This window comes from Zeugodacus cucurbitae, chromosome 3 (assembly GCF_028554725.1).
Source record: "Zeugodacus cucurbitae isolate PBARC_wt_2022May chromosome 3, idZeuCucr1.2, whole genome shotgun sequence".
Lineage (NCBI taxonomy): Eukaryota > Metazoa > Arthropoda > Insecta > Diptera > Tephritidae > Zeugodacus > Zeugodacus cucurbitae.
The window spans coordinates 40,752,494-40,780,401 of record NC_071668.1 but is presented as its reverse complement, the minus strand read 5'-3'; the positions used below and the strand labels follow the sequence as shown (position 1 = coordinate 40,780,401).

Sequence of the window (27,908 nt, the reverse complement as noted above, 5' to 3'; positions counted from 1 at the left end):
TAAAGTGACGTGTCGAACAAGTGCAGTGAAAGAGCTTTAAATACAAACAAAGATCACATAAGAAGTTGCAAAAGCAATAATCAGGTCAATGACCATAAATATATAAATACTTATACATATATACATACGAAGCTCAAAGTAAGTGAGTCCAGGTGCAAATCAAAAATTTTAAATAAATATATTATAACAAGTAAGGAAAGACTAAGTTCAGGTGCAACCGAACATTTTATACTCTCGCAATTTATTTAGAGATTTACCTATATTTTCGGTGAAAAATTACTCTTAGGCACTGAGTTCTTCATGTTTGATATCAGGGGCCTTGAAAAGTCATGGTCTGATTTTTCCACAAGTGATGTCACAGCTCAAATACAGTATTTGTGTAAAGTTTTATTTCGCTATCTTTATCGATTCCTTATGTATACATTATAAAGTGAAACAAGTAAGGAAGGGCTAAGTTCGGGTGTAACCGAACATTTTATATTCTCGCAATTTATATATTTAACTTTATTTATATTATATAATACACAATTTGACCCACATATTCGTCATATATATTGTATAAAGTCCATTGAAAGTTGGAAACCATAATATTAGGTTAGAAGCACCGAGGTCCTGTGTTCGATATATGGGGCCTTAAAAACCTATGGTCCGATTTCGGTGATTTTTGGAATGGGGCTGCCACACTATTAACATAGTATTTGTGCAAAGTGCTGCACCGATATCTTCACTAGTGCTTACTTTATATATTGTAAAGTAAACGATTCAGATTGTCTTCAAAGTTCTGGTATATAGGAAGTAGGCGTGATTGTGAAACGATTTGGCCTATTTTCACAACATATCATTGGAATGTAAGGAAACTATTACAAACCAAGTTTCATTGAAATCGGTCGAGTAGTTCCTGAGATATGGTTTTTGACCCATAAGTGGGCGACGCCATGCCCATTTTCCATTTTGTAAAAAAATCTGAGTGTAGCTTCCATCTGCCATTTCTTGTGTGAAATTTAGTGTTTCTGACGTTTTTCGTTAATGAGGTAACCCACTTTTAGTAATTTTCAACCTAACTTTTGTATGGGAGGTGGGCGTGGTTATGATCCGATTTGTTTCATTTTTGGACTGCATTAGGAAGTGGCTAAAAAAAACGACTGCAGAAAGTTTGGTTTATATAACTTTATTGGTTTGCGATATATGTACAAAAAACTTAGTAGGGGGCGGGGCCACGCCCACTTCCCAAAAAAAAATTACATCCAAATATGCCCCGTCATAGTGTGATCCTTCATACCAAATTTTATTTCCATAGCTTTATTTATGGCTTAGTTATGGCACTTTATGTGTTTTCGGTTTTCGCCATTTTGTGGGCGTGGCAGTGGTCCGATTTTGTTCATTTTCGAAAGCAACCTTCCTATGGTGCCAAGAAATAAGTGTGCCAAGTTTCATCAAGATATCTTAATTTTTACTCAAGTTACAGCTTGCACAGACGGACGGACAGACAGACATTCGGATTTGAACTCCACTCTTCACCCTGATCACTTTGGTATATATAACCCTATATCTAACTCGTTTAGTTTTGGGTGTTACAAACAACCGTTATGTGAACAAAACTATAATACTCTCTTTAGCAACATTTGTTGCGAGAGTATAAAAATGAGAAGGATTCAAAATTGAGTTATATGGGAAGTAGGCGTAGTTGTGAACCGATTTCATTCATTTTCCACACGTGTCATCAGGGTGCCAAGAAAATATTATATACTAAATTTCATTCGAATCTGTCTAGTAGTTTGGTTTATATAGCTTTATTGGTTTGCAAGACATATACAAAAAACCTATTTGGGGGAGGGGTCACACATACTTTTCCAAAAAAATTACATTCAAATGTGCCCCTCTCTAATGCGATCCTATGTTCCAAATTTTGTCTTCATAACTTTATTTATGGCTTAGTTATAGCTCTTTATGTGTTTTTGGGTTTTGCCATTTTGTGGGCGAGGCAGTGGTCCGATTCCGCCCATTTAACCTTAACCTTCTTATGGTGCCAAGGAATACGTGTTCCAAGTTTCATTAAGATATCTCACTTTTTACTCAAGTTACAGCTTGCACGGACGGATAGCCTCACAGACAGACGGACGGACATATAGACATCCGGATTTGAACTTTACTCGGTACCCTGATCACTTTGGTATATATAACCCTATATCTAACTCGTTTAGTTTTAGGACTTACAAACAACCGTTATGTGGACAAAACTATAATACTCTCTTTAGCAACTTTTGTTGCGAGAGTATAAAAATATAATATAAAGTGTGGGTGCAAAAAATATACAACAAATACAGCACAGTTAAAACCAAAGGGGAAAACCCGGTCGGGCGCGAAACCTAAAACCAACACGCTAATAAACATAGCTAAAGAAACGGGCGCGGAATTAACTAAATACAACCCAACAATACTCCAAAAGGGTCAACCAGCAGCAAAAAGGAAAGGAGGAGAAACTCACCCGATCGGCGACAATTATCCGCCCTCCGTAGTGTCAAACCACTAAAATTGTAACATTTATTACTTAAATTTGAATTCTTGTATATATACATTTAAAGAAAACACATAATATATCACTACCGAAATCATATCAACGCTATACCTTGCGCTTTATTATTTTAATAACGTTTAAACTTTAAACCAGTGGTCGGCAAACTTATACAATCAAACAATTTATTTTGTGAGAGTGTATGCGTGTTGAGAGCTACTCAACTGACCAAGACTTCTGTTCTACTGGTCTCGTACTTTTTAGAACTGGTGAAATTAATACCAATACTGGTTTCCTAACAATAATTTTTATAGTGTACGTTAGCTTAACACATACAATCAATTGTTTTTACTGCGTAGAAATGTGTATGAAAACATTATAAAGCAGTAAACTTTATATAAATTACATTTTTTGCAAAACAGAGATCGATAATACTACTTCGAATTAAACACACATTTTTAATTATATTACAACCATTTTAAATGGCGAATGAAGTTGGAAAAGTAATCGTTGTGTTTTTATGAACTGACTTGCAAAAATAATAAAAAAATTAATAATCTACATAGAAATATAATAATATATATAAAAGCACTGTCTTTTGTGTTCATACATGCCTGCGTACAATCCACCATACTTTCTGCTCGCTGTGAAGTCAGCAAGCAACTGACCTGACATCGCCTCTATGATGTAAAAATGATTGCAAGTACGTGTGTTTCACACGTACACTCAGTGTGCGCTCAGAGAGCGCTCCGCGGGCAATGGGCTTTAAACCAGTGGTCGGCAAACAATCAAATAATTTATTTTGTGAGAGAGTATGCGTGTTGAGAGCTACTCAACTGACCAAGTGCTATGTTCTACTGGTCCCGAACTTTATTAGAACTAGTGAAATTAAGACCAATACTGCTTTCCTTACAATTGTTTTTATAGTGTACGTTAGTTTTACACATACAATCAATTGTAAATACTGCTTAGAAATGTGTATGAAAATTTTTGCAAAAAAAATCGGTAGTACTACTTCGAATTAACAACACAATTATTTATTATTATTAACATTTTAAATGGCGAATGAAGTTGGAAAATTATTAGTTGTGTTTTTACGAACTGACTTGCAAAAATAATGAAAGTAATTAATAATCAAAATAGAAATAAAATAATATATAAAAACATTGTATTTTGTGTTGATACATGCATGCGTACAATCCCACCATACGTCCTGCTCGCTGTGAAGTCAGCAAGCAACTGACCTGACATCGCGTCTATGGTGTAAAAATGATTGCAAGTACGTGTGTTTCATACGTACACTCGGTGTGCGCTCAGAGAGCGCTCCGCGGGCAATGGGCTGCCGATCACTGGTTTAAACCAATCTTCCATACGAAGGTGAGTCACAGTCACAGTCACATGGTAACTACAACAACTATGCCCTTAGAATTCTTCGGTTGGTAAGAATTAGTTGACAAAAACATAACCATGTTCATAAAACTTTTCTTAGCGTAGGACTGTATTTTGCAGTTTCATCTATATTGCATTTTTTCAAAGGCATTATATGAAAATTGTTGATACCTACCTAGTACTTGGTAATGAACGAAGGAAAAAAAGAAATTAAAGTGGAACTTCTCTAACTCGAATTACCATAATCCACAAAAAAACTTCGAGTTAGAGAGACTTCGAGTTAAAGAATTTTCATTAAAACATGCATTTTTTTTTAAACTGTAAAATAAAGATTTATACACAGTTTTATTTATTTACTTCGCATAAAGTTTTATGTTCATACGTTGAAACATATATTTTGTAATTTTGTTCGTTGCAGTTTTCTGTTGTTTGGCTATTGAATTCTGTATGCCATGCTTTTGTTACATGATTTATGCAATCCATAAGTATATTATCATTTTTATACTCTCGCAACAAAAGTTGCTAAAGAGAGTATTATAGTTTTGTTCACCTAACGGTTGTTTGTAACACCTAAAACTAAAAGAGTTAGATATAGAGTCATATATACCAAAGTGATCAGGGTGACGAGTAGATTTGAAATCCGGATGTCTGTCCGTCTGTCCGTCTGTGCAAGCTGTAACTTGAGTAAAAATTAAGATATCTTGACGAAACTTGGCACAAATATTCCTTGGCACCATAAGAAGATCAAGTTCGAAAATGGGCAGAATCGGACCATTGCCTCGCCCACAAAATGGCGAAGACCAAAAACACATAAAGTGTCATAACTAAGCCATAAATGAAGATATAAAAGTAAAATTTGGAATAAAGGATCGCACTAGGAGGGGGCATATTTGGATGTAATTTTTTTTGGGAAGTGGGCATGGCCCCGCCCACAAATGGGTTATTTGTATTTAACTCGCAAACTAATAAAGATATATAAACCAAACTTTCTGCAGTCGGTTCTCTTACATACCCCACCACACACCATAAAAATGGTTGAAATCGGATAATAACCACGCCCACCTCCCATACAAAGGTTAGGTTGAAAATTACTAAAAGTGGCTTAACTCACTAACGAGAAACGCCAGAAACACTATATTTTGCCGAAGAAATAGCAGAAGGGAGCTGTACTCAGATTTTTTTACAAAATGGAAAATGGGCATGGCATCGCCCACTTATGGGTCAAAAACAATATCTCATAATATTTTCTTGATACCCTGATAACACGTACAAAAAATGGGCGAAATCGGTTCACAACCACTACTACTTTCCTTATAACTCAATTTTGAAATCCATCTTATTCCTTCACTTTATAATGTAATGTAAACAGAAGGAACCAATGAAGATAATGGAATAAAACTTTACACAATAAATGCATATCATCTCTGGCTTCACTTGTGAAAAAATTGTCGAAAACGGACCATAACTTTTCAAGGCCCCAGATATCGAACATGTTGAACTCAGCGCCTTAGGATAAATTTTAACCGAAAATATGGGTAAATCTCTCAGATATCTCAATTTAATTCAGAGGAAATTGTTTTCTTCTAATAGTGTGTCTCTGTTCCAAAAATTATTAAAATCGGGTCGTAACATTTCCATATACATACCTCATTGTAGGTTTTTCAAAAGTATCTTCTCCTAGCTCCCATATACCTAATTATAGGTTTTTCAAAAATACGGTGAGCTTTATCCCGCATATATGTATTGGTTAAATTTCTTCAATGAACTTAGCCTTTCCTTACTTGTTTTTGTTAGCCTCCATACGATAAAGAGAGACTCTTTTAAAATACTGCCTCGATAGCAAAATTTTAAATTTTTTATTATCGCCTGGTCGAAAAGTTCGATTTATGGAATGAGTTTTGTATGTATGACATCTATTGCCATTTCAAGAGTTCGAGTTATGGAGAACTTCGAGTTATAGAAGTCTGAGTTATGGAAGGAAATTTGTATGAACTTTGATTTCTAAACGCTATTGCCAATTCAAAAGTTCGAGTTATGGCGATCTTCGACTTATAGAAGTTCGAGTTATGGTAGTTCCACTGTATTGAATTTCAAATTTTTGAGCACACTTTTTAGGTCAAATTTTCGCCATATAGTGATGTTGTGTTCACCGCCTTAAAAAATGAGTTTTGAGATAAACAGGTTTCAAGTTTTGCATTCATACTGACGTGGCCTGATGGGTGGAACTTATAAAGGATATATCTCTTAAAATATTATTCGCATCGATTTGATATTTATACTTTCGCAACAAATGGTGCGAATGTCTGTCTGTCCGTCCGTCTGTGCAAGCTGTAACTTGAGTAAAAATTAAGATATCTTGATGAAACTTGGCACACTTATTTCTTGGCCCCATAGGAAGGTTGCTTTCGAAAATGAGCAAAATCGGACCACTGCCACGCCCACAAAATGGCGAAAACCGAAAGCACATAAAGTGCCATAACTAAGCCATAATTAAAGCTATGGAAATAAAATTTGGTATGAAGGATCGCACTATGAAGGGGCATATTTTGATGTAATTTTTTTGGGGAAGTGGGCGTGGCCCCGCCCCCTACTAAGTTTTTTATACATATCTCGTGGCCCCGCCCCCTACTAAGTTTTTTATACATATCTCGTGGCCCCGCCCCCTACTAAGTTTTTTATACATATCTCGCAAACCAATAGAGCTATATAAACCAAACTTTCTGCAGTCATTTTTTTTAGCCACTTCCTAATACAATCCAAAAATGAAAGAAATCGGATCATAACCACGCCCACCTCCCATACAAAAGTTAGGTTGAAAATTACTAAAAGTAAGTTAACTCACTAACGAAAAACGTCAGAAACACTAAATTTCACATAAGAAATGGCAGATGAAATCTGCACTCAGATGTTTTTACAAAATGGAAAATGGGCGTGGCGTCGCCCACTTATGGGTCAAAAACCATATCTCAGGAACTACTCGACCGATTTCAATTAAACTTCGTTTGTAATAGTTACATCCTTACATCCCAATGATATGTTGTGAAAATAGGCCAAATCGCTTCACAACCACGCCTACTTCCTATATACCAGAACTTTGAAGACAATCTGAATCGTTTACATTACAATATATAAAGTAAGTACTAGTGAAGATATCGGTGCAGAACTTTGCACAAATACTACGTTTATAGTGTGGCAGCCTCATTCTAAAAATCACCGAAATCGGACCATAGGTTGTCCAGGCCCAATATATCGAACATGAGGACCTCGGTGCTTCTAACCTAATATTAGGGTTTTCAACTTTCAATGGACTTTATGCAATATACATGATATATGATATGTGGGTCAAATTGTGTATTATATAATATAAATAAAGTTAAATAAATAAATTGCGAGAGTATAAAATGTTCGGTTACACCCGAACTTAGCCCTTCCTTACTTGTTTTTGATAATCTTCTAAACTAAGCACAATTTAATATGGAACAATAATTTTGAAACTCACCTAAACCTTTAGTAGAGGCAGGAATTAATAAATATGTATGTATGTGATTGGCATTGCAACCGTTTAGCCGGTTATAGCCGAATCGATGCGCCATTCCTCTCTCTCCTTCGCAGTGCGCCAGTTGGAGATCCCAAGTGTAACCAGGTCGCTCTCCACCTGGTCCCTCCAACGGAGCGGAGACCTTTCCCTACCTCGGCTTCCTCCAGCGGGTACTGCATCGAACACTTTCAGGTCTGGAGCGTTTTCGTCCATTCAGGCAACATGACCTAGCCAGCGTAGCCGCTGTCTTTTTATTCGCTGAACTATGTCAATGTCGTCGTATAACTCGTACAGCTCATCGTTCCATCATCTGCGGTATTCGCCGTTGCCAATGTTCTGAGGACCATAAATCTTGCGCAAAATTTTCCTCTCGAAAACTCCTAGTGTCGTCTCATCTGATGTTGACATCGTCCAAGCACCATAAGCAGGTCGGGAATGATAAGCGACTTGTAGAGTTTGATTTTGGTTCGTAGAGAGAGGACTTAACTTTTCAATTGCCTACTCAGTCCAAAGTAGCACCTGATGGCAAGAGTGATTCCGCTCTGGATTTCGAGGCTGACATTGTTGGTGTTGTTGATGCTGGTTCCCAGATATACGAGACTATCTACTATTTCAATGTTGTGACTGTCAACAGTGACGTGTGAGCCAAGACGCGAGTGCGTTGACTGTTTGCTTGATGACAGGAGATATTTCGTCTTGTCCTCATTCACCTCCAGACCCATTCTCTTCGCTTCCTTATCTAGGCGGCAAAAAGCAGAACTAACGGCGCGGTTGTTGCTTCTGCTGATATCAACATCATCGGCGTACGCCAGTAGCTGTACACTCTTATAGAAGATTGTACCTTCTCTATATAGCTCTGCAACTCGTATTATTTTTTCCAGCATCAAGTTAAAGAAGTCGTGCGAAAGTGAGTCACCTTGCCTGAAACCTCATTTGGTATCGAACGGCTCGGAGAGGTCCATCCCAATCATGACGGAGCTTTTGGTGTTGCTCAACGTCAACTTCCACAGCCGTATTAGTTTTGCGGGGATACCAAATTCAGACAACCCGGCATAAAGGCAGCTCCTTTTCGTGCTGTCGAAAGCAGCTTTAAAACCGACAAAAAGATGGTGTGTGTTGATCCTCTTTTCACGGGTCTTCTCCAAGATTTGGCGCATGGTGAATATCTGATCAGTTGTGGATTTTCCTGGTCTAAAGCCACACTGATAAGGTCCAATCAGTTTGTTGACTGTGGGGTTTAATCTTTCACACAGTACGCTCGATAGAACCTTACATGCGATATTTAGGAGGCTTATCCCACGGTAATTGGCACAGATTGTGGGATCTCTCTTTTTATGGATTCGCCATCTCCTGGTGTTGTACTTTCACTGCCATTCAGCAGGTCGGAGAAGTGTTCCCTCCATAATCCCAGTATTCCCTGGACCAGATTACCACCTTGGTCTCCGGCCTTGAAACGTTTCGTTAAGTTGTTTCATTTTTTCATAAAATTTTCGAGCATTACCTCTGTCTGCCAGCTTCTCAAGCTCTTCATACTCACGCATTTCGGCCTCCTTCTTTTTTATCTGCAAATGCGTCTCGCTTCCCTTTTCAGCTCTCGGTTCTATCCCATCCCGCACGTGTTGTGGTCGTTTGCAACGTTGCGAGGTAGGCAGTCAGTTTTCTCTCCGCTGCGATCTACCACAATCTTCATCGTGCCAGCTCGATTTTTGTCGTTGCCGAAATCCGATTGTTTCGGCTGCGGCGGTACGCGAGGTACCACAGTTCCCTTACACTGAGATGCTGATGAGTGCTCTCAGAGAGCAGGAGTGCAAGTCGAGTAGAGCATTTTGTGGCTGTCTGTTGCGATTGCAGCTTTTCGACGTTGAACCTTCTTTGTGTTTGTTGACGGGCGTTCTTTGCTGCACAGAGGCGGGTGCGTATCTTCGCTGCAACCAGATAATGGTCCGAGTCTATATTTGGTCCTCGGAGCGTACTCACGTCTAAAACACTGGAGACTTGTCTTCCGTCTATCACAACATGATCTATTTAGTTACGCGTGTTTCGATCAGGAGACAGCCATGTGGCTTGGTGAATTTTCTTGTGCTGGAATCTGGTACTACAGATTCGGGTCCCAGGAAAGTCGAGTATCTTTGGTTACATCGTCCTTCACTTCCATTGGGGAGTGGGCGCAAATAAGCGATATTTTGAAGAGCCTCGCTTTTATGCGGATTGTGGCTGGACGTCCATCCACCGGGGTGAATGCCAGGATTTGGCGACGGAGTCTCTCTCCCACCACAAATCCAACACAAAATTCGCGCTCATTTATATGACCGCTGTAGTAGATGTCACAAGGACCCACCTTCTTCCGTCCTTGTCCCGTCCATCGCATTTCTTGGATGGCGGTGATGTCAGCCTTTAGTCGTATGAGGACATCACCCAGCTGGGCAGAGGCACTTTCCCAATTAAGGGTCCGGACATTCCAAGCGCATGCCCTTAAAACGTTTGCAGGGGTCGTCATCAAAAGGGGGGTTTTGAATCACTCTGATTTTATATTGCTATTGCGATCATAACAAAAAACAAAACCAATTTATGAGAATTTGTGCTCAATACTTTTACATTTACATTTTTATTAATTTTAACAATATCCAAAATTTACCTGCTTTTGTAATTACCTACCCCAAATTATCAAAATCACAATTAAAATTGCTACTGTGATCACTGAACAGTGATTGCTACTTACGAACTGATATTGGTACTGAACAGTGACTGCTACTTTAGAACTGATATTGTTACTGAACAGTGATTGTTACTTTCGAACTGATATTGGTACTGAATAGTGATTGCTACTTTCGAACTGATATTGTTATCGAACAGTGATTGCTACTTTCGAACTGGTATTGCTACTGAACTGCAATTGCTACTGAATACTGATTGTAACTTTTCGAACTGCTATTGCTAATTAGAATCACTGAACTGCTATTGATACAGTGATCGAATTAGAATTACTGAATTGTTATTGCTACAGTGATCGAATTAGAATTACTGAACTCCTATATGTACTGTGATCGAACGAAAGCACTAGTGGTACTCATTTAACGTTGCAATTATATAAATATAGTAAATTTGCAATATGGCAACATATGTTAAATTAGCGCTCTTTGGCAATATTGTGGTAATATCAGCTTATTGTGAATTAATTGTAAGCAGGCCATGAATGCCACTGAAAAAGGTCTCGCATATTTGCAAGATTGTCGTAAAATAAAATGCATGTAAAAATTAACAGCTGTTTTACGACATTATAATTTTGCGATGTTGCCATATGTTTACGACGTTAAATGAGTACCACTACTGAACTTCTCTATAGCTACTGTGATCGAACTCAAATTACTGAACTTCAATTGCGATTGTAAATCACTGATATTTACAAAAATTGATCGCAGTTGCTATATACGATCTTTCAATCACAGTGAAAAAATCACCGGTAGTGAATTATCGCTCATCACTAATGAACATACATAAGAAGTTCGACACATCTCTTCGAACAAGTCAAGGATCGAACATGTCTTTTGGTTTCGTCTTGTTTGGTGTGGGTTGGCCCATATGAAGCTATGGGCAGTTGTAGAAAAACATTTTTGACTGCTCCGGTGTGGGTTGAGCCTAAGTTCACTGCTTATATTGTTTCAAATGTCATCATACAAATCACATACAATAGGTCGCACATTGCTTTTATGATTTCAAGTGGACTTGTGTAGCAGTTTATTAGATATGTACATACATACAATAATCTATTAGGTGTTATTCTGTATCTATGGCTGACTTTATACCAAAAATATCAAACAAATAAGGTGGGGATGATGAAATCGATAAATGTGTCACGACGATTGTCAATGTATATATTTATAGATTCTGAGGCGTTTTTTTTGAGAATTAATGTAGTTGTAGTAAATTTTAATACAGTATTAATTTTCAACGGGGTCTCGTTCTTGCCATCTTTCCTATCTTAAAAATACTTCCAAAGGAAACGTTAGATTTTAGCTATCGTCGTATATCTAATGTTTTATTATTGACTAATGGATGTAACTACAATAATATCATAATTTAAAAGTAATTTTGTTTTTAATTTATTTTATTACTAATATTTTAATTTTAATGTGGAAATATATGCATTAAATTTTACTCCACAATATAATCTTCAAAATCCCAGTCCCAATCAGAGAAATCGGAATCCTGTAAAAATAGTGTAATACTATTAATGTTGATAGTTCTTTGGAAATTTTTAATATTACTTACGTTTTGTTCGTAATTTGATATTTTATTGGATAGTTTCTTTGTTGTGCATACCATATAAGCCAAACCAGTATTATGTCCAGTGCATTCACAAGTTTGATTGCGGTTGCAGCTTTAAAACCGACAAAAAGATGGTGTGTGTTGATCCTCTTTTCACGGGTCTTCTCCAAGATTTGGCGCATGGTGAATATCTGATCAGTTGTGGATTTTCCTGGTCTAAAGCCACACTTTAATCTTTCACACAGTACGCTCGATAGAACCTTACATGCGATATTTAGGAGGCTTATCCCATGGTAATTGGCACAGATTGTGGGATCTCCCTTTTTATGGATTCGCCATCTCCTGGTGTTGTACTTTCACTGCCATTCAGCAGGTCGGAGAAGTGTTCCCTCCATAATCCCAGTATTCCCTGGACATCGGTTACCAGATTACCACCTTGGTCTCCGGCCTTGAAACCTTCGTTAAGTCGTTTCATTTTTTCATAAAATTTTCGAGCATTACCTCTATCTGCCAGCTTCTCAAGCTCTTCATACTCACGCATTTCGGCCTCCTTCTTTTTTATCTGCAAATGCGTCTCGCTTCCCTTTTCAGCTCTCGGTTCTATCCCATCCCGCACGTGTTGTGGTCGTTTGCAACGTTGCGAGGTAGGCAGTCAGTTTTCTCTCCGCTGCGATCTACCACAATCTTCATCGTGCCAGCTCGATTTTTGTCGTTGCCGAAATCCGATTGTTTCGGCTGCGGCGGTACGCGAGGTACCACAGTTCCCTTAGGGTGCGTGCAGAGTGGCCGCTTGTTGCCGAGCCGAGCCGACTGACGCTTATTGCAAGAACTTGTTCATGCGAGAAACAAGTTTGAGTGTGCATAGTAGATGCGAGAATCAGCGCTGATATTTTATCTATTATTTGTGTTTTATGTATGTTTGTATGCATTTTAGTTTGTTGTTCATTCGTGTTTGTGAAATTAAAGTGAAAAGATATGGATTCGTCAGATGATGAGTATTTAGCTTCGGCTACTGTTTTAAAGTATTTTATCAACAAAAAATCATTTGGAAAACATCCAATAAATGATAAACGAAGTGAATTTGGAGAATTTCATCACTTATATAGTGATTTAAGAAAATATCCTGCCAAGTTTAAAGAATATACTCGAATGAGTATTGAAACTTTCGACTATATTCTCGAAAAGATTGGTGATAAATTAAAAAAGAAGTGGAGTAATTTTATTAAAGTACCAATATGTCCATGTGAACGCTTGATAGTAACTCTCAGGTAAGAAATTTTTTATGTTTTATATATTTGTATTTATTGTATTAAATTCATTTTATATCGTATTAAATTCATGAATACATTTTTTTATAAATAAAAAGAAAAATTAAAAAAAAAAATTAAAAATAAATAATATAAATTAATTAAGAGGAATTTAAAGATAAATAAATTACAGTTTCCATTGTATTTTGGTCTGGAACCAATGATGATGAAGTTGATGGTATATTTGTACCTTCAACTGTGGTAAATGAGATCGGTTGAAAACAAGGAGTTGTGCTAAGGTCTAAAGAATTTATCTGGTAGCTTTCAGAAGAAACGCTGGTTGGTGAAGACAAAGGCGCGTATCTTGAAGTTTCATTGGACAGTGTGGGAATATTTTTAACTTTTGCATACACGTATTTATAAAGTACATTTTGCATTTCCATTCGACACAGAAATTTATTCTCTGGGTCCAACTTCCGAATATGCGGCAAAAGAGTTACGAAAAATGCTTCATCTTCATCCAATACAGTCTTTTTTTTCCATTTTTTTATTTTCCAGCAGTGCCAAATTTTCTTTTTTCAATTTCCAACAATTGGGCAGTGCTGTTAGAGGTATTTTTTTTTTCGATGGAACTTTACAGCTGAACTCGTCATTGTCGCACAGATCTCTTGTTTCTTCGACTTGTGAAGTGTTGAGAATATCTTCAATTTCTTCTTCATATACAACCTCTTCTTGGGTAGCTTTTACACTTGACGCTTTTAAATTACCACTTAAATTTCTGAATTTCATTTGGTCCTTTAAAAACAGTAGAGAATTGAAATAAGGCCAACTCGAAGTAATTTGTGATGCGGCATCCCCCGATTTTGGAGTTGGAATTTTGCGTACTTCACATCGAAATTGATCGCGTAAATACTTCCATTTTTTTAAGTCTTCCTCTGCAAGATCAAATAAAACCATATAATAAAAATATGATAAAAATTATATGCATACATGAATTTAAACAATAATATACAAAAATTTATACAAATAATATAATATAAATTTAAATAACAATTTTTGTTTTAACTTTCTTATTTAGATTTCTGGCAACTGGAGCATCATTTGCCTCACTAGCTTTTTCGTTTCGGCTAGGCAAATCAACAGTAGGAGCTATTGTTAAGGAGACAACACAAGTTCTATGGGATAATATGTTTACTATACATATGCCGCAGCCAAACCAACAATGTTTTCAAGAAATTGCAGAGCAATACTGGAAGCTATGGAACTTCCCAAATTGTATTGGTGCTATCGACGGGAAGCACATACGAATCAAGTGTCCAGGAAATACTGGCTCCATGTATTATAATTATAAACACTTTTTTTCTATTGTATTGCAAGGTATTGCCGATGCCAACTGCAAATTTATTGCGGTTGAAGTTGGTGGATACGGAAAGCAAAGTGAGTGATTTTGAAGTCTTCCAAAATCTTTAATCTTTTAAAAAGTGGAGAACTACCTGTACCAGGAAATACATATCTGCCAAACAGTGAAGAAATTGTGCCATATGTATTTCTTGGGGATGAGGCTTATCCCCTTTTAGAATGTTTGTTAAGGCCGTATAGCCGAAAGGAGATAACGGAAGACCATGAATATTTTAATGCCCGGCTTTCAAGAGCTAGAAAGTGCATTGAATGCGCCTTTGGGTTATTAAGTGCAAGGTTCAGAATATTATGGAAACCCATTGAAACGGATCCTTTGTTCGCTGAACTCCTTGTAAAATGTATATGCCTTCTACACAACATAATTATTGATTTAGAGGGATTAGATGAAAATTTAAAAGAAGTGCAAAAAGAAAATTTGGAAAAAATCATAAAAGAATTCAATAAAACAAGTGTCAAAAATGGTAGATTAATAAGAGATAAATTCTGTAATTTCGTATGCATGAATAAAATATAACAAATTTCAATGTAACTTACTTGGTATTTTCATTTCTGAAGCAACGGACATCCATAGCTTTTCCACTAAAACACGGTTATGATAACATTTATTTTTCTGATCCCACAAAGCCGGCCGAAAAAAAACTTCACTTATTAATTGTTCTACATTCATTTTAAATAAACCAAAACACACGACTGTACTGAAGAAAAGTTCAACAAGAATGCCATTAAATGATGAATGACAGCATATGATTTTCATTTTAATTTTACTTTTTCCAAAGAATTTTATGTCCAAAACTAGCTTTTCGCAGAATAACTAATGTTTTCGGCGCTGAAATACGCTTTGGAACTGTTTTCTCGCATTCAATCAGCTTTGCGCTCTGACCAGCTCGGCGCCCACTATGACCTGTTCGCGCTTATTTGTACTAATTTGTATAGTACCAGTTTTCTCGCATTGGTTCTCGCAATAAGCGTCAGTCGGCTCGTTTATATAACCGCTGTAGTAGATGTCACAAGGACCCACCTTCTTCCGTCCTTGTCCCGTCCATCGCATTTCTTGGATGGCGGTGATGTCAGCCTTTAGTCGTATGAGGACATCAACCAGCTGGGCAGAGGCACTTTCCCAATTAAGGGTCCGGGCATTCCAAGCGCATGCCCTTAAAACGTTTGCAGGGGTCGTCATCAAAAGGGGGGTTTTGAATCACTGTGATTTCAGTGATTGCTATTTTTAAATCACTGTGATTTTATATTGTTATTGCGATCATAACAAAAAACAAAACGAATTTATGAGAATTTGTACTCAAAACTTTTACATTTACATTTTTATTAATTTTAACAATATCCAAAATTTACCTGCTTTTGTAATTACCTACCCCAAATTATCAAAATCACAATTAAAATTGCTACTGTGATCACTGAACAGTGATTGCTACTTTCGAACTGATATTGGTACTGAACAGTGACTGCTACTTTCGAACTGATATTGTTACTGAACAGTGATTGCTACTTTCGAACTGATATTGGTACTGAATAGTGATTGCTACTTTCGAACTGATATTGTTACCGAACAGTGATTGCTACTTTCGAACTGGTATTGCTACTGAATAGTGATTGTAACTTTTCGAACTGCTATTGCAAATTAGAATCACTGAACTGCTATTGATACAGTGATCGAATTAGAATTACTGAATTGTTATTGCTACAGTGATCGAATTAGAATTACTGAACTCCTATATGTACTGTGATCGAACGAAAGCACTAGTGGTACTCATTTAACGTTGCAATTATATAAATATAGTAAATTTGCAATATGGCAACATATGTTAAATGAGCGCTCTTTGGCAATATTGTGGTAATATCAGCTTATTGTGAATTAATTGTAAGCATGCCATGAATGCCACTGAAAAAGGTCTCGCATATTTGCAAGATTGTCGTAAAATAAATACATGTAAAAATTAACAGCTGTTTTACGATATTATAATTTTGCGATGTTGCCATATGTTTACGACGTTAAATGAGTACCACTACTGAACTTCTCTATAGCTACTGTGATCGAACTCAAATTACTGAGCTTCAATTGCGATTGTAAATCACTGATATTTACAAAAATTGATCGCAGTTGCTATATACGATCTTTCAATCACAGTGAAAAAATCACCGGTAGTGAAATATTGCTCATCACTAATGAACATACATAAGAAGTTCGACACATCTCTTCGAACAAGTCAAGGATCGAACATGTCTTTTGGTTTCGTCTTGTTTGGTGTGGGTTGGCCCATATGAAGCTATGGGCAGTTGTAGAAAAACATTTTTGACTGCTCCGGTGTGGGTTGAGCCTAAGTTCACTGCTTATATTGTTTCAAATGTCATCATACAAATCACATACAATAGGTCGCACATTGCTTTTATGATTTCAAGTGCACTTGTGTAGCAGTTTATTAGATATGTACATACATACAATAATCTATTAGGTGTTATTCAGTATCTATGGCTGACTTTATACCAAAAATATCAAACAAATAAGGTGGGGATGATGAAATCGATAAATGTGTCACGACGATTGTCAATGTATATATTTATAGATTCTGAGGCGTTTTTTTTGAGAATTAATGTAGTTGTAGTAAATTTTAATACAGTATTAATTTTCAACGGGGTCTCGTTCTTGCCATCTTTCCTATCTTAAAAATACTTCCAAAGGAAACGTTAGATTTTAGCTATCGTCGTATATCTAATGTTTTATTATTGACTAATGGATGTAACTACAATAATATCATAATTTAAAAGTAATTTTGTTTTTAATTTATTTTATTACTAATATTTTAATTTTAATGTGGAAATATATGCATTAAATTTTACTCCACAATATAATCTTCAAAATCCCAGTCCCAATCAGAGAAATCGGAATCCTGTAAAAATAGTGTAATACTATTAATGTTGATAGTTCTTTGGAAATTTTTAATAATACTTGCGTTTTGTTCGTAATTTGATATTTTATTGGATAGTTTCTTTGTTGTGCATACCATATAAGCCAAACCAGTATTATGTCCAGTGCATTCACAAGTTTGATTGCGGTTGGATTTAGCAAATTCAGACAACCCGGCATAAAGGCAGCTCCTTTTCGTGCTGTCGAAAGCAGCTTTAAAACTGACAAAAAGATGGTGTGTGTTGATCCTCTTTTCACGGGTCTTCTCCAAGATTTGGCGCATGGTGAATATCTGATCAGTTGTGGATTTTCCTGGTCTAAAGCCACACTGATAAGGTCCAATCAGTTTGTTGACTGTGGGCTTTAATCTTTCACACAGTACGCTCGATAGAACCTTACATGCGATATTTAGGAGGCTTATCCCACGGTAATTGGCACAGATTGTGGGATCTCCCTTTTTATGGATTCGCCATCTCCTGGTGTTGTACTTTCACGGCCATTCAGCAGGTCGGAGAAGTGTTCCCTCCATAATCCCAGTATTCCCTGGACATCGGTTACCAGATTACCACCTTGGTCTCCGGCCTTGAAACCTTCGTTAAGTCGTTTCATTTTTTCATAAAATTTTCGAGCATTACCTCTGTCCGCCAGCTCTCAAGCTCTTCATACTCACGCATTTCGGCCTCCTTCTTTTTTATCTGCAAATGCGTCTCGCTTCCCTTTTCAGCTCTCGGTATCTATTCCATCCCGCACGTGTCGTGGTCGTTTGCAACGTTGCGAGGTAGGCAGTCAGTTTTCTCTCCGCTGCGAGACCACAATCTTCATCGTGCCAGCTCGATTTTTGTCGTTGCCGAAATCCGATTGTTTCGGCTGCGGCGGTATGCGAGGTACCACAGTTCCCTTACACTGAGATGCTGATGAGTGCTCTCAGAGAGCAGGAGTGCAAGTCGAGTAGAGTATTTTGTGGCTGTCTGTTGCGATTGCAGCTTTTCGACGTTGAACCTTCTTTGTGTTTGTTGACGGGCGTTCTTTGCTGCACAGAGGCGGGTGCGTATCTTCGCTGCAACCAGATAATGGTCCGAGTCTATATTTGGTCCTCGGAGCGTACACACGTCTAAAACACTGGAGACTTGTCTTCCGTCTATCACAACATGATCGATTTGGTTACGCGTGTTTCGATCGGGAGACAGCCATGTGGTTTGGTGAATTTTCTTGTGCTGGAATCTGGTACTACAGACGACCATATTTCGGGTCCCAGGAAAGTCGAGTATCTTTGGTCACATCGTCCTTCTCTTCCATTGGGGAGTGGGCGCAAATAAGCGATATTTTGAAGAGCCTCGCTTTTATGCGGATTGTGGCTGGACGTCCATCCACCGGGGTGAATGCCAGGACTCGGCGACGGAGTCTCTCTCCCACCACAAATCCAACACAAAATTCGCGCTCATTTATATGACCGCTGTAGTAGATGTCACAAGGACCCAGCTTCTTCCGTCCTTGTCCCGTCCATCGCATTTCTTGGATGGCGGTGATGTCAGCCTTTAGTCGTATGAGGACATCAACCAGCTGGGCAGAGGCACTTTCCCAATTAAGTGTCCGGACATTCCAAGCGCATGCCCTTAAAACGTTTGCAGGGGTCGTCATCAAAAGGGGGGTTTTGAATCACTGTGATTTCAGTGATTGCTATTTTTAAATCACTGTGATTTTATATTGCTATTGCGATCATAACAAAAAACAAAACGAATTTATGAGAATTTGTACTCAAAACATTTACATTTAAATTTTTATTAATTTTAACAATATCCAAAATTTACCTGCTTTTGTAATTACCTACCCCAAATTATCAAAATCACAATTAAAATTGCTACTGTGATCACTGAACAGTGATTGCTACTTTCGAACTGATATTGGTACTGAATAGTGATTGCTACTTTCGAACTGATATTGTTACCGAACAGTGATTGCTACTTTCGAACTGGTATTGCTACTGAACTGCAATTGCTCCTGAATAGTGATTGTAACTTTTCGAACTGCTATTGCTACAGTTATCGAATTAGAATCACTGAACTGCTATTGATACAGTGATCGAATTAGAATTACTGAATTGTTATTGCTACAGTGATCGAATTAGAATTACTGAACTCCTATATGTACTGTGATCGAACGAAAGCACTAGTGGTACTCATTTAACGTTGCAATTATATAAATATAGTAAATTTGCAATATGGCAACATATGTTAAATGAGCGCTCTTTGGCAATATTGTGGTAATATCAGCTTATTGTGAATTAATTGTAAGCAGGCCATGAATGCCACTGAAAAAGGTCTCGCATATTTGCAAGATTGTCGTAAAATAAAATGCATGTAAAAATTAACAGCTGTTTTACGATATTATAATTTTGCGATGTTGCCATATGTTTACGACGTTAAATGAGTACCACTACTGAACTTCTCTATAGCTACTGTGATCGAACTCAAATTACTGAGCTTCAATTGCGATTGTAAATCACTGATATTTACAAAAATTGATCGCAGTTGCTATATACGATCTTTCAATCACAGTGAAAAAATCACCGGTAGTGAAATATCGCTCATCACTAATGAACATACATAAGAAGTTCGACACATCTCTTCGAACAAGTCAAGGATCGAACATGTCTTTTGGTTTCGTCTTGTTTGGTGTGGGTTGGCCCATATGAAGCTATGGGCAGTTGTAGAAAAACCTTTTTGACTGCTCCGGTGTGGGTTGAGCCTAAGTTCACTGCTTATATTGTTTCAAATGTCATCATACAAATCACATACAATAGGTCGCACATTGCTTTTATGATTTCAAGTGCACTTGTGTAGCAGTTTATTAGATATGTACATACATACAATAATCTATTAGGTGTTATTCAGTATCTATGGCTGACTTTATACCAAAAATATCAAACAAATAAGGTGGGGATGATGAAATCGATAAAAGTGTCACGACGATTGTCAATGTATATATTTATAGATTCTGAGGCGTTTTGTTTGAGAGTTAATGTAGTTGTAGTAAATTTTAATACAGTATTAATTTTCAACGGGGTCTCGTTCTTGCCATCTTTCCTATCTTAAAAATACTTCCAAAGGAAACGTTAGATTTTAGCTATCGTCGTATATCTAATGTTTTATTATTGACTAATGGATGTAACTATAATAATATCATAATTTAAACATAATTTTGTTTTTAATTTATTTTATTACTAATATTTTAATTTTAATGTGGACATATATGTATTAAATTTTACTCCACAATATAATCTTCAAAATCCCAGTCCCAATCAGAGAAATCGGAATCCTGTAAAAATAGTGTAATACTATTAATGTTGATAGTTCTTTGGAAATTTTTAATAATACTTACGTTTTGTTCGTAATTTGATATTTTATTGGATAGTTTCTTTGTTGTGCATACCATATAAGCCAAACCAGTATTATGTCCAGTGCATTCACAAGTTTGATTGCGGTTGGATATAGCACTTTGTACTACACGTTTAGCAAAAATAGTTGATAATCTCTTAATTGGCATTTTTCGTTTAACAATAAAAACTGACCCCTCAGTTTCTAAAGCTAATTGTACACATACTCCGATGGTGCTATTAGAAACACGAAGTGTATGACGTATTTCGCTATTGCCTTCAGGACTGCGATTCGAATAAACAAACTGTTTATCAAAGCCAAAAAAATGGCGTATTTTGCGCGGTTTTTCAAAATTAAAATCTGCGTTAGTCAGAATATGTAAAGCAACCCCCTCGTCTATCATATATTGCAATATGGAGGAATAATCAAATCGCATTTGTGTCATATCACATTGACATGAAGATACTACTATAAATATTTTTGAAACTCCCGTACGGAAATTTAATCTGGAAGCTGTGGAGATGGCATGCATTATATCACTTTTTGCAATAAACCCGTCAGAAGATTTTGAAAAAGTTGTGGTATGCTGTAGATATTGACGTAGTATATTAATACTATTAATAAAAACATCATTGTTTTTAGAAATAGCTCGAGGATAATCAAAGGGAGGTAGTTGCGAACCAAACGCTATGACGGCATATCTAAGGGATAACATAAATGTGTATATTATTAGCGGCACAATAAGACTTTTCCGTGAATTTACCTGGTGTCAATTAATCTCTGGCTCTGCAGCTGTTCCTCGAGAGCTGAAACTATAGAGTCGATGGATTGGTTCTCCAAGCTAAACGTATTGCAAACATTTGATTCAACTAGGAAGACTATATCGCTGCTACGAGACTCATTATTTATACTGTATTCAACAAATGTGCTTTCAGGAACAAATTTACCATTATTAAGTTCGCACCTATAAAAACAGTTTATTAGCTTGGCTAAAATTCAATCAATCTTAATAGCTATTGATATAGTAAATATTAGGTGTGTATACGAGGAAATACTTATAAACAAATATAATCTGTGTAAACGCAATCAAATCCCCCCCATAAAGTTTCGGCAGAAGAGTTCATACCATATAAGAATTAGTTCATAAATTTGTAAAAGTGATACCCAAAAACCATTCAGTGGGCGGGGCCGCACCCACATCTCAAAAAGATTTTAACTACGGATGCCCCTCTTCATTGTGATCCCCTGTACCGATTTTATCTATACTCAATACTTAATACGAATACAGATGGACTTTCGAAAGTCAATTCGACTCGCCGTCGTCGGCTTATTGATTTTGACGTACATATCTTTATATCCAACTCGATTACTTTTAAGTGTTACCAACAACCGTTAGGAGAACAAAACTACTAAACTCTGTCCAATATGTTGAACTAATTATTTTTTGTTGTTCTGATTTTGCCATACATATAGTCACATTTGATTAAACGCACTATCATTTTTGTAATTGTTTTTAAAATTATCAATCTTTCATTAATATTTTGACGCTCGATCGTTTTCTTCCATTGTATGCCTCCAGTTTCCCTTAAAGAACGCGCAAGTTGTCGTTTGGTCACAGAAAGAAAGTCAGGACGAGATCAACGAATGTACCGTTAGGACTACAGGAAACTGCGATCACTTAGAATAGCATCGTATACCCTACAAGACGGAGCTAACTCATACACCACTACACATGCATATTTTTTAAGCTTTTACCAATACATACACATTGCTAACATTTTGTAGTTAAGTGGCAATCTCGGTAGTTAGAGTAGCAAAATTCATTAACCCTAATTTTTGTATATATAAGTGAGAGATGCACGTACTACAATGAACAGTTCAAAAATCGCCGCCATGTCCGCTGTTCATTTGAAAATACAATTTCAAGTGAATGGGTGAAGTGCGTTTTAAATATTTCTTTTATTTTGTTAAGTGTTTTTGGATATTTATCCATCTTATAAATGCATTATTTGTGTTACTTTTGTTATTTGTTTTTATAATAAAAATTTCATTTCATTGTAGTTATACGTGTGTGCACAGCAAAGGAGGAGCAAGGAGGTGACGCTGAAATTGGTGGAGGTATGTTTCATATATTTTTAATACATAATACAAATTAGTAATTTTAAATAATTTCAGGTTTATGGATTTAGAATTGGTGTAATATAGGCTAGGATATTAGTCCAAACGTCGGTGGGAGGCGTGGCTGCTACCACCGGCGGGCACAGCGAGATTTCGAGCTGTGTCGCCAGCGGCCGCACCTCCACTGCAGCGGGAGCAGGTTGCAGTGGTTGTACTGTTACTGCCAAACCAATTCTACGTCGCACCGGTGCCGCAGTCCACGAAGACTCGGACCAGGAAAGCGCCGTAAGTATAAATACGGAAAAGGAGGATGAACTTCTTCGCTCTCCGGAGCTATCGACCGAGGGTTCCAACTCTGGCAACAAGAGAGGGCCCCGGAAGAAGCCAAGCAAGGAGGGGTTGAAGGCAAAGGCGCGATATAAAGCGGCGGTCGGGATTTGCAACCGACTCCAAGGCAAGCCTAACCTGAAGGAGGAGGAAGAGAAAAGGTTGACTTGGGCCAGAGAGGAGGTAAAGAACGGCCGAGCTCACTTCGCCACTCGTAATTGGTGCAATGCTTCAGACCCAGCGTTTGCGAATCGCATTGAGGAGCATATTGCGGAGACGAGGCAGCGCTCTACGGAGGGTGAAACGAGGGCACCAACGAAAAGGAGGAGATGCAAAGACGCAGCCAAGAAGCTAGACGTCAGGCATACGGACGAGAAGCCGATAACGTCCAAAGCAGCGGCGGCGGTCAATGAGATTGCGAGGCGACACCTGATCGTTGCGCTCATCGATCGCAGCAACCCGCTGGTACAGATGTCTCAAGAGCGGTGGAAAACAGTGGAGATGAAGCTGTTGGAAGCCCTCTTCGCACGGATGGACTCCGATCCAAGCGCACCCATGCCAACTTTCGATGGAGCGGAAATGATCCTGAAATGTAAGGACGACCCGTCGTTGACATGTGTGAAAGAGGCTGTAAAAACGCTTCCGAACCTATGGGAAAACGCCAAATTGGAGGTGGTGGACCGTAGCAGCATTCCTTCGGTGCCCAAAGCGAAGGTTATTATACCTAGTGTGGTAGACCCGAATCATGCTCTGCTCTGTTGCTGCAAAGACAAAACCCGGACATTCCGACTAGCGACTGGAGGGTACTAAGCGTGACGAAATCTTCAAACGAAGACGGAGGCCAAAGCTATATCCTTCAGATTAATAAAGCGGCGGACGACATACTCTATGCGAGGTTCGGGAAGATGGCATGGGGCGTTGGTAGCGTGTACCTTCGCCTCAAAAAGCGCCACCCCGCGGACGGCAACGAGAACACTCTAGAAAAAGGGTGAAGTGGAGAAGGATCTCGGCATCGAAGAGATCATGGCGACTTCACTGGTCTTACAGGAGGTGGAGAGGGCACCTACCCAGCAATCCGATGGCGCTGAGCTGAGGGTACTTCAGGTGAACCTCCACAAGAGTAGGATCGCCTCAGCCGAGCTGCTTCTCAATTTAGAGAAGGACGGCTACGACGTGGCTCTAGTCCAGGAACCATGGATAGCTTTGGGAAACGTGGTCTCTGGGCTAAAGTCCAAAAACTTTATAACATACATCCCGAGCGTAACCAACAGGGTAAGAACGGCAATACTGGTGAGCAAAAAACTGTATTCTCATGTTGATCTCAATTTTTTCCACAGATGACCTAACGGTGGTGGGTGTAAAGGGTGTCAAGGATGAGCTCATACTCCTTGCATCCTGCTACATGCCACACGATAGCGAGGCGCAAACGGCGGAGCTCCATAGACTGGCGGCTACATCCAGTGACAGGAGGCAGGCGCTGGTGGTGGGCGCCGACGCCAACGCCCATCATACGCTTTGGGGAAGCCCAGACATAAACCAGAGAGTTGAGTCACTATTCAACTTTATCATTCAAAGTAGTTTAGCGCTAGCCAATCGAGGTGAGGAACCTACATTATACCTACTTCTTATATAGGACCCACATCAAAAAACATTTTAGACATTACTCTATTTACAAGTAGAGGTGAATTGGTGGGGAACTGGAAGGTGTTAGGTACACCATCTTTCTCTGATCATTGGTACATCTACTACTCCATTCGATCGAAAGCTAAAATAAGAGGAGTAGGTAGAAGGGTTCTCAGAAGGGCAAATTGGGACCTCTACAGACGGATATTATTGTGTAAGAGACTCAGACCTTGCACTTTTAACTCTCACAAAGAACTAGAGGAGGGCGTAAACCTATTTACAAATGCTCTCAACAAGGCATTCCAATCCGCGTGTCCTCAATTACAGCTGAGGCAAAACACAAAGCCCCCCTGGCGGAACAAGGAACTCGGCTCCTGCAGACGCAAGGTACGATAGATGTTCAACTGGGCCAAAATAGCAGAGAATGATGAATGCTATGGTAAATATAAAGATCTGCTAAGAGACTACAAAAAGCTATTGCTTAGGACCAAACGTGAGTCCTGGAAAAGCTTTTGTGGCAAGTTTGAAAAGACCAATGAGGTGGCAAGGCTCAGGAAGCTGTTATCCAAGAGTCCCGCTCCACCTGGTCTGATTCGCAAAATTGACGGGGAATGGACGCACAATTGTGAGGACTCGTTAGAGGACCTTGTCAGAGTGCACTTCCCAGGCTGTAAGAATAGAGTCACTCCTGAGTGTGTAGGGGAACGTCCAGCCCATTCAAATCCCCAGGTAAGAATGGAATCATCCCATCCATGCTACAAAATATACCACGGTTGGTTGTGCCGTGGTTAAAAACGATTTTTAGAGAATGCCTAAGGTTCGGGTATGTGCCGCACTCGTGGAGAGAGGCTAGGGTAGTGTTCATTCCAAAGGCAGGTAAGAACAACCCAACCTACTCAAAGGAGTTTAGGCCCATAAGCTTAACCTCTTTCCTTCTGAAAACATTAGAGAAAATTATTGACATATAATTTAAGGGACGCGCCGCCCCCTGGCAGCCTGTCCAAGGCACAGCATGCGTATACTAAAGGCAGATCTGTAGAGACTACACTCCATTCACTAGTATTTAACATCGAAAAGGCCCTGGAATATAAAGATTATGCTCTCGGAGCTTTTCTGGACATTTCCGGTGCATTCAACAACGTTTCAACGGAAGCCATTCTGAATGGCATCGAGTCTATAGGAGTTGAACCAGCCTTACGGCACTGGGTAAAAAGCCTCCTGACTTCTAGAAGGATAACGGCAGAATGGAACGATGCCAGAACGACCAAGGAAGTTGGTAGGGGAACTCCGCAGGGCGGGGTACTTTCTCCGCTCCTTTGGACACTGGTCGTGAATAATCTGTTGAAAAACTTCGAAGGTAAAGCTCCCAAGATAATAGCGTATGCGGACGACATTGCCATAGTAATAACAGGAAAGTGTCTGCATACTATTAGCAACATTATGACCAGCACACTAAATACTGTCCAAAATTGGGCAACACAAGTAGGCCTAGGGTTGAATGCGGAAAAAACCGATCTGCATCTGTTTACAAGGAAATACAAAATCCCTCAATGGAGGTTCCCCTCGCTAAACGGAACAGAACTATAACCAAAGGACCGCACTAAGTACCTAGGAGTCGTCTTGGACAGTAAGTTACTGTGGAAGCACAATGTGGAAGAAACGGTAAGAAAGGCTAGTAATGCTCTTTAAGCATGCAGGCAGTTGCAAGGCACTACCTGTGGGCTTTCTCCCTCTCTCATGACTGGTGCTACACAGCGATAGTGAGACCAATCCTGCTCTATGGTGCTATTGTGTGGTGGACAGGTTTAAAGAAGTCAACTTACAGAAAGCCAATGGAAAGGGTTCAGCGATTCGCAGCGCTCTGTATAACGGGAGCTCTGAGAACCACCCCTACGGCAGCTCTTGAACGGATACTTAACCTGCCGCCGATAGATCTCTTTGCCGAAACTTATGCGGCAAAATCTGCGGGGCGACTACTGGCGGGAGGAGAATTTACGCATCGAACTTTTGGGCACAGCTCGGTGGGTAGGGGCGGTTTGGCAAGTACCGACTACTTGACCCCACTCATGAACTGGGAAAGAATATTCCGGGTGAACCTGGAAAAAGACGGCTGGCGTGAGGGAATGATAACCTCACGCAGCACATTGAATATCTACACGGATGGCTCGAAAATGGAGGACGGGGTAGGTGCTGGAATATACTATCAGGAGTTAGGTGTAATGCAGCCTTTTAAACTTCCGAACCACTGCAGTATTGCTATTGGGAAAGCCGCGGAGCTAGTCCTCAATACAGCAGCCGGCTACTCCAAAGTCAATATCTACGTAGACAGTCAAGCAGCAATTAAGGCAACAACCTCGGTTTGCATTTCGGCCAAAAGTGTCTTGGATACCAGGATGGCAGTGGAGAGAGTTGCCAGGAACAGGACAAAAAGACATTGAAGGCAACGAGATTGTGGACGAAATTGCCAAAAATGGTGTAAAACTGTCTTCCGGAAACGCGAATAACATTGGCAAACCCATGCACTGTCTGTTCGATGATCTGGACAGGGGCATGAAAAGAAAAATCCTAACACGTTGGACAAATATACCGGGGTGTAAAACCGCTAAAGCCATGTGTAAAACCGTAGACCAGAAGTACACCAAACTCATTCTGTCACTCGATAGAAGGGACTGTAGGAGTGTGGTGGGAATACTCACAGGTCACTGTCTGGTGGCGGCACATGCCTACAAAGTGGGACTTACAGATCGAGATAAAAGCAGGAAATGCCAAGAGCAAGGTGCAATAGAAACAATGAAGCATCTTCTGTGTACCTGCCCTGCATTGTCAAGGCAGCGACTTCGCTACTTGGGAACCTCACAATATGAGAATCTGGAAGAGAGAAAATCCGCGTCAAGTGCAGGTATGCTAAAGGATGACTACTCCTCGTGGACAACATGACGGCACTCCATCTGGTATCGCAAAGGACCTAAATAGGTCTATGTGTGGCGTATTGGCCTACCTAATATTTAAAAATTAATCTATAATGATAATTAAAAATTTAAAATATTAAACATTACTAATCTATAAATGTAAATACATCATACAATTATAATAAATAAATAAAAATAAAACAATTTCAATTTTTCATTTTTAAACGGAAAAGTAGGTGACCTATAGAATGAAGACCGATGGAGACCAA

At 38.8% G+C, this 27,908-nt stretch overlaps 2 protein-coding genes and 1 long non-coding RNA gene across 4 annotated transcripts in view; 2 read left to right on the top strand and 1 right to left on the bottom strand.

The window, feature by feature from the left end:
• Positions 1 to 27,831, top strand: LOC128920432 (uncharacterized). Of its 2 annotated transcripts, XR_008470504.1 has the most exons (5): positions 1 to 138; positions 22,724 to 22,780; positions 22,838 to 24,379; positions 24,445 to 24,705; positions 24,765 to 27,831. It is a non-coding gene; the product is annotated as an uncharacterized LOC128920432 (long non-coding RNA). The 2 variants fall into 2 exon arrangements; XR_008470503.1 differs by having other exon boundaries at positions 2 to 138; positions 24,445 to 27,831.
• Positions 11,691 to 15,134, top strand: LOC128920431 (uncharacterized). Its single transcript, XM_054227647.1, has 2 exons — positions 11,691 to 12,973; positions 14,031 to 15,134. Exons 1-2 carry the CDS (start codon positions 12,681 to 12,683, stop codon positions 14,395 to 14,397), a joined length of 660 nt encoding a protein of 219 aa, XP_054083622.1. The 5' UTR covers positions 11,691 to 12,680; the 3' UTR covers positions 14,398 to 15,134.
• LOC105219691 (apolipophorins) overlaps positions 20,406 to 27,908 on the bottom strand; it is a 133,209-nt gene continuing 125,706 nt past the window's right edge. Inside the window, exons 22-24 of the mRNA XM_054227646.1 lie at positions 21,426 to 21,626; positions 20,667 to 21,363; positions 20,406 to 20,603 (exon numbers count right to left, since the gene is read on the bottom strand). Coding sequence (XP_054083621.1) covers positions 20,550 to 20,603; positions 20,667 to 21,363; positions 21,426 to 21,626 — 952 coding nt within the window. The 3' untranslated portion in view covers positions 20,406 to 20,549. The remainder of the gene's footprint in view (positions 20,604 to 20,666; positions 21,364 to 21,425; positions 21,627 to 27,908) is intronic.